This window comes from Fopius arisanus, unplaced genomic scaffold (genome assembly GCF_000806365.1).
Source record: "Fopius arisanus strain USDA-PBARC FA_bdor unplaced genomic scaffold, ASM80636v1 scaffold00043, whole genome shotgun sequence".
Classification (NCBI taxonomy): Eukaryota; Metazoa; Arthropoda; class Insecta; order Hymenoptera; family Braconidae; genus Fopius; species Fopius arisanus.
In genome coordinates, this window is record NW_011887782.1 from 580,282 (window position 1) to 588,484 (window position 8,203).

Genomic DNA, 8,203 nt, shown 5'->3' on the forward strand with positions numbered 1-8,203 from the left:
GTATCACTTACTTTACTGGATGTTCTTCGAGATGAAGTCGGAGTCCTCGAGGATCGTCCAGCGAATTGAAAAAAATTACAAATCTAAATTTATTGTTTTTTGTGAATAAGATCGCTATCTTTTTCACAAAAAACAATAAATTTTGATTTGCAATTTTTTTCATATTTGAGAGACATGAGGTTTACTTTTTGGTCTGTCTTCGCTGAAAATCTCCCTCAATTGCGATACTGTCAGGGATTCAAGGCGGGTTTCGTCATGTAAAACTCCTAAAGGAATCATCCGAATTTTTCCGAAAAATCTATGTAGATCTATGTAGAGCACATTAAAACAAACATTTCAGTAGAAAGAAAAATGAATTCGATTTCATAGTTTCTAAGATATTTGGAAAAATCGTTTCAAAAACAATCACCGATATCTTGCTAACTCCTTCACCGATCGGACTGACATTTAACATAGCTCAAGTCTATATTAGGATTTATGAACCGACAAAATTTCAGATTATGATTCAATTTACCCGTTGAATATTCCCTTTTCCTAAAAGTTGACCATCATGTGATCGTCCGCGCCCCCACACATAGCCCTCAAACGTTGTATTTTTACGTTTCAGACAGTTCTATATCATTTCCAGACAAAATTAAAAAATGTAAAAATGGAATGATTGCAATGCTTCCATCTGGGAGCAACAAATCAATTGTAAACTTTCGCTTTTCGTTCATGTTGAGAGACCAATAGAATCTGCCTTGCCCCAACTCTGCACGCATTCTCAACTTTCTCTCAATATTTGGAAATTTTAAAGTCCTACTGAACTCTAAACTAACTATCAACTTAGTGCGTTAATTACATATTTGTGGAGCAACTGAGGACTCTGACCAAGGCTGCATCGCAATTTCTTTGATAGGCCCATATTTATCTACATATTCATCTATACGCCATTTACAAAACTACCAAATAATTCATTTGCGAGTAAAAAAAAGGAATTAAAATTTCCCTGATGATTTATTTGTGAAGGGTGGAGGCTCGGCGGTAGTTATCCACGACATATACCACAGGAATAATGAAACATGGATTTAATTTCAGGCACAGATTTTTCTCAGTTTACTCATCCATATGAAAGCAACATTCAGACGATTTTTTCTCTGACGAGAGACAAAAACATTTAGCCTTTCCTTACAAGATACCGTTTTTTCTCAATGTTTTGGGTATGTTTATTTTTTTAAATACATAAAGTACGAACGCACTTCTTACAAAAATCATTTTATGTCCCAGCGTATGTAACCTTTTTATCCCTTGTATGTAACCTTTTTATCCCTTGGGACATAAAGTAGCATATGCATCACGGTCGAAAAGCATTTTCTCCCGAGGGGTGCATAATATACTGTTTTGAATGTCTTGGAATTGATAAAGTCGGAATCTACGAAAAGTTACAAATTTATTGCTCCACTAATGACGACGAGCCATAGGCCATAAAGGTTTTGACGATGGTTTCAGAAGCAATATAAATGCGCCAAAAGATCAGTGGAAGTTTTAAGAGGTTTTGAGAATTGGAAGTATTGTTGTGAGGGTGAATATGCTCAAGAAATCGTATTATCACGTAGCGATTGATATATGTTAGGATTGATGTCTGAATGTGTTTGTAGAAATGATATGGCGGAGACAATCTGTATAGAGTATTAAACGATTTTTATCGAACCATAGTATCATTCGAGTACCAAATATCTGGGTGACCTGTTCGCTAACCCTGAGAGATTTTAACTCGGCGGACGATAACTCCACACTTGTTTATCAATTATTCTTCTATACTTCTTTAAATATTTGATTGATTATGAATTCGAAATTCGTATGTGCAGATTAGAGCAAAACTTATAATTACATAATTATTATTATTTTCATATGCGAGGTCGGGCATGGCTAAAAACTGTAGAAGTAAATTATTCTAATACAAGGTACCGAAACATGATGACTGACGTCATGGAGAGAAGAGTTAGATAAAATGTAAGTATAAATTGTGTTCTGTCCATTTTTGTGGAAAATTGAGAATGAAAATCACACATCAACTATCAGGTGCATTCAATGAATTGAGCCCTTAAAACATACACGGGGAGAAATATCTACGGAAAATTACTGGTCTCGTATTAGTAAACGCGGGATATGGCACTGCACTGATGAAAAGTCATGTGAAATTTATGAAAAATCACTGCAGTTCTTCAGAATATTTACTACGCAGAGCAACAAAAATTACTGGACTGATCCTCAATTTTTTCCGAAGTTCATTCGATATTCTAAAATGTACTGCTAAAAGTTTGAAATATTTTTACTAGTTATTCACTTTTTACTCCACTTCCAGTAAATTTTACTGGATTTCTCATTACTTCTTCAGTGACAGAGCTGGGAAGTCTTACTGGACTGAACCGTAATATTTAAGGTTAGGTTGCAATGCTCCACGCTTATTGCGCAATCCGGTAATGTCTTAAGCAATTCTGGCACAAATTTTTCATATGAATTTCTCTCCGTGCATCTGTTAATTTTGTATGTGCGTATGGAACCTGCCGCTCCCCTTCCCTCCTGAAGGTGTATCATTTTGAAAAATTTTTTAAATTCATAAATTCATTTATAATTAGCTAATTTCCATTCAACGTTTGATAAGGTACTACTAACCTTACCAGCACTTGGCGTTACCCAGGGTTCGCGACGGGGACGCGGCTGATATGAACCCCACAAAGATCATAACATAACATAAAATGATCTGGTCATCCACCTCTAGTGATCTAGCCCAGGTCCGACTCAACTTCTGACCGTGTATCTCTTTGTTTATGGGTTTCAGTGGTAATAAGATTCTATTCTTTCTGCGATATGTGATGTGAATTGGATGACTTTATCGTTGAAAAGCATCTTTTCTTTAGGTGCTCGAAATTTATTCTTCAAAATTTATTTCATTTGTTGAGAGCCTTTAGAAAAAAAATTGCTTCTACAAAATGAATTAATTTTTACCAAATACAGTTACTTGGCCCAAGTATAAATAGACACAAATATTTGCATTTTGAATCTGTGCCTTTCCCTTGCAGTAAATAAATATAGTTGGTAAAAATATTTTTTCTAATTGTGCTGCTTTTGAAATAAGGTAAAAATAGACTCCGGAGTAATTGCTGTGTCCCTTCATTTCCGAATATTTTCCGATGGAAATGTCGCTTTTGTATTACTTGTCAGGATTTTTCGACTGGGAATTGGTATATTAGATACTTCTCAAACTCAAAAAAGTGAAAATTTTGATAGAAAAATGCTATCTCCCCTGGTGTAATGGGCTTTTTTATTCGTGTAGGATTGGTGGCCGAGTCGAAGGCATAAAATTAGCCACCACACGAGTGAGATAATCTTATCTAACAGTTTGAACAATATTTCAAGGTAGTGTTTTTCATGTTTTCGATTTTGTGAAGTATGTAATACAAATTTATTGCACTCTGTACGAAGCCCACCGCACCACTCCCGATAATCTTTTTCCGTTGTGATTTTCAAGTTTTCGAGTTAGGAACGCAGGTACTACCAATTTCCATACGAGAAAATGTAGAAAACAGAGAAAATGCAGAAAGCATTGCTTGGTTTTGTCAATTAGCAAGTATATTACGTAGAATTTTGTTTGCAATTGTTTTCGATTTCGGTGGCTTTGGTGGATTAACCGAGATAGAAAAATGAGGTAGAACGTCATATGATTGCTGGCAATCTCGAATAACTTGTGAAAATAGAGGAAAACATCGGTCCAAACAGTGTAAATATTGGGGGCAATGGTACGATCTTTGAGAGAACCAATCGCAGGCCGATCCCAGTGCCTTACCCCCATGGCACGTAACCTTTCAGGCAGACGTCATGTCGCTGACCTCTTATGGAAGAATATGCGAATAATATCACGATTCAATAATAACTTACCGTATCACTAACATATTTTGTACTTTAGTATCAGCTCTCATGACGTAAACTCTTGTGTATTACTTACGGCGTCGCTTTGAACCTTTAATCAAAATACGAATTCGAAACTTAAGATTGAAGCAATTATACAATTCAACATAAATTATTCATATCGTCCTGCCAATTATATACTGAATTTCCAATAAATATTACAATTGTGATGTTCTGAATTTTTACTGTATTTTCAATAAAAGCTATTTGAAGATGCGGAATTATCGTTTGGAAAACTTGTAACGTACTGCCTGTTAAACATTGAGGGGTCATCTGCAAGAAGCTTCAGTACTATCTCGATGCTGCTACATTGCGCTGAAGATAAGTTGCCGGCCGTTAAATAATTACACTTTTAGTAAGTATTCTTTTATATTTTATTAGGGTACATTAGAAACATTAGAAGTATTTTAGGAGGCAGTAGTGCCATTAGAAACAAATAGCACCGAAATTCAAACGCGGAAACTTTAGCCACCAAAAGGGGGATGAGCACCCCATCAAAAGATGTAAGCTTGCCTCTACATTTTATATTCAAATAGAATCTCACCGTCGTACTCTACCAAGCATTTTGAGGATTATTTTCAAGGAAAAGTGTGTTATTTCAACAATATAAGAAAATCGAGAAGAAAGATTTTGATGAACTGTTTATTGAACTTAATGTTAGATACTACAACTTTGGTATAAAAACATAAGATTGAGGCGTTGACAATGAACAGGTTGATCACCGTTTCAAAATGAATAAAGTTCATTTTATCCAATGATTGCACATTCAACAATCAAACATTTGTCGCTGAGAGCCCGATTGTAACAAAGATCAATATCAAAATGATTGATACAATAAATGATCTGATGAATAAAAAATCGAATATGTGAAAAAAAATGGTTTTAATGGAAAATATCGATTATATGATAACAATATATTGTACACCATGGAAAATAACTCGACTTTTCGTTCTGCGTCGGTAGTAAATTCCAGCAATGATGTCCCGATTTTTTTCTTAAGGTACACATACTATTTTTCATCATGATTATGCGGTAGAGTTGGGGTTGTATTCGTAAATGCAGGGAGAAATAACAATCGAAACCTCTGAAATGGGAAAATTAAAGGCGCTACTGTTCTCTCATCATCATAGTAAAACTATCAAAATGTCTGTAGAGATATAAAGAAGAAGCAAATTCAAATCGATGGATCACAACATGAATATTCATTAAATTTGTTAATTATACAATTTGATTTTCATCAAATGGATTCTTGAATGTGCAATAAAAAGTCGGTGTGTATATCTAATACGTAACGTACCTGTTTCGTTTTCATCTTCTGAAATATTGAATTCTTAATAAGAGAGGAGAGAAATAGAATGATAATTGTGAAATGGAGTACATAACAATACGTTGAAATTTGCAGACATCACAAAATTAAGTGGCGATATCTATTACGATTTTATTTATATTTCAATTCTTGTTTATTTCTGTTTAATATAATAGTTGTAGTATTATTGGAATTAATAATATTTATCATTAATAGGAGAGCGAATGGCTATACGTTGGGTTGCACGCTTTTTCCTTAACACCTACACGAAACACGAAAAAACTTGCTCAGCATTTTTTAAAATCACATTGATGAGAATAAAGTACTACGGAACCGAAGCTGGAGAAGGAGGAATTTCCTACTAATCTATTTGAGATCTCGTGTAGTCTATGCATTTCTATGAGGAGTATTCTAATGATCGACTACACATTGCTCAAACCGCAGGCGCCGATGTTGCATTTATAAATCGGACCGTTCGAATGCCGAATGAAATTGATATCTCATTTGCTTTTTCTCATATTGAATAAAAATTTAGTTATTATTCCTCATTCCCCTAAATTCGGGATGCAATAATTTTTGCATGAATTATCGTCTATACACTGAAAAATTGGAGATTAAATTAAACGCGACCTAAATATTTCTATTAAAAAGAGCCAGAATATGTGCCGCTGCAATTAGCAAGCATGAGACAATGATGTCCTGTCGTTTGAATAATAAACTCGATCGCAATATAGTACGTCTTCTCTTCCGTCGTGTACCTCTTCATTTCGTTCTATGTTATCTATCCTTCTATGTCCAACCATGAATAATATCAATCTAAATCGTACTCCGTTGACTTGTGTCTCTCAAAAATTAGTTACATCGCCGTCGCATTTATTCTAATCATTCATTATTTATGTATAATAATATATTTATATTTTATGTATAATTGTGGAAAGGTGTGATAAGTAGCGGATTAAATATTGTGTAGGGAGAAGCATCGCATCGATTCGGCATACAAAATGGCTTTTGATGGTTTTCCAAATTGCTGTCATTTGAATTGTCTCAGTTTTGAAAACTTATCAGATCCAACGTGTACCAAGTGTCAACGTGGCGGAAGAACGTATGTGCGAACGGACGACTATAACGACTGTTTTTTAGATAATACTATATGACATCTAGAGCCTTGAGTGATTTTAAGCATTAATTGAGGGCTATCAGCGGTTTTTTCCGTTTGTTATGATTATTAATTAAAATGTGCCTCGGCTTATCAGCACACACGCAACCCCCTAGCTTCCGAGGCTCCTTGGGGATGCACAACCTTCGTTACGAAATGTAATAAAAATTCAAATAATAAATCTGTACTAAATATCTTTTACAGTTTTGGTTTGCCTCTAAGGGAGCGGCAGTGTGGCACAACCATGGGCGTGAGAATCAACCAATTTGTATCGTTATCTCTATAGTAGGTTCGAAATTCTTTAAACCTAAAATACATATTACTCCTTTTCTCGAGCGCAATCCGTACTTAATGATGATGATTTCTCGAAATTTCATTCACTTCATCTCCCTTTATAAACAGCATACGGATAAGGAAAATTAAATTCAAGATTGCGCATACCAAGTATAAAAAAAGTATCACACGAATTACCAATATATATATAAATATACATGAATTCTTAATCAAAACCTATTTATCAAAGATGGTAAAGAGTAGATTAATTTAGATCGTTGTAAGGGAGGAATAAAAGTAGGTTCTATCATTAATGACACGTAACCTTGATGATAATTTTAACTTATAGAAATGACGACGCTATCGTCGAGAACAAGAGCTGCTCCTCTAGTTGATTTAATTTGTGTGATGTGGAGTTTTCATGACAAGCGATAATGGTTTATCACTCATTTTACAGATTACACTGCCACAGTATCGTAGGGTGTGAGGAGTCCCCCGTGACCCCCGTAGGAGGCGCCTGCTTCCCTGCCGGTGGCTTCATTTCTGCAAAAATTCATTCAACTATTATTATAATTTGCTTCCTCATGAATTGCTTCAAAGATCTATGGAAGAATACGGTAATCAGTGTCTGATTTTCCATGAGACTCAAGACTTGGGTCTTCAGAAAATCACAGCAGCACCAGCACCAGGAGCGATGATTAATGAGTATGGGCAACTTGAGTTAATTAGTTGATGATTATTTTTTAGCCAATTAATCACAGATAGACAGCCATTTTTGACTGATTCTGAAAATCCAAACATATTCATTGTTTGTGGTTCAATGGAAAATTTTAATGGGCATTTCATTATCAAAAAAGCAGGGTCAAACAGTAATAGATATGCAGCAAAATTAGTTTTAACTTCATTTAATTCAATACCTTTTCCAGACTGGTACTTGACAAATGCTACACGTCTAGAAAATCGCGTTTTCCAGGCCCTGCGCCTGGAAAATTTTTATTAAGGTACTTTCGCATTTAATTAAATGGAAGTAGAAGGAAATGTGGAAAACGTTTAAAACTTCGTTTATATGTTCACGTAATAATTATATATGTACCCGCGAAATCCCGTGAAAATAGACGGTCCAGTTTTTTTAGAAAAAAATATTGAAATAAATGATTTGTACAGCGTCAAATGGCATGCACTATTCAACTAACTTTTAAAAATCATCGACAATGTGCAAAACATATAAATGGTTGCAATACACCACCGCCTATGATCCACGAATATATCCACGTAATTTCCTCAAAAATTACAGCGTAAATCCTGAGAAATTATTAAAAATATCCGAAGAAGTCAGGAATTTTCTTCAAAATGGCGGTCTAACGCGGCAACATTGTGACAAGGTTGCGCGCAATTCAAATATCCAAAACTACTCTCCAGGAACTCTCAGCCTGGCAAAAATACGATTTCATTTTTTCAAACTGTTATTTATAGAATACGTCAAACAGTTCATCAAATATTTAAAAACAAGAAATAAACTC

The 8,203-nt window shown here is 34.8% G+C and overlaps 1 protein-coding gene and 1 long non-coding RNA gene across 2 annotated transcripts in view; one reads left to right on the forward strand and one right to left on the reverse strand.

Annotated features, from left to right (window-relative positions):
• The first annotated feature begins 1,923 nt into the window (after positions 1-1,923).
• LOC105267011 (uncharacterized) lies at positions 1,924-6,695 on the forward strand. Its single transcript, XR_892209.1, has 3 exons — positions 1,924-1,992; positions 4,152-4,303; positions 6,615-6,695. It is a non-coding gene; the product is annotated as an uncharacterized lncRNA (long non-coding RNA).
• A 422-nt stretch (positions 6,696-7,117) lies between these two features.
• LOC105267010 (Down syndrome cell adhesion molecule-like protein Dscam2) overlaps positions 7,118-8,203 on the reverse strand; it is a gene marked incomplete at its 5' end in the record, with an annotated part of 23,272 nt that continues 22,186 nt past the window's right edge. The window contains 1 exon segment of the mRNA XM_011305578.1: positions 7,118-7,226. Coding sequence (XP_011303880.1) covers positions 7,142-7,226 — 85 coding nt within the window.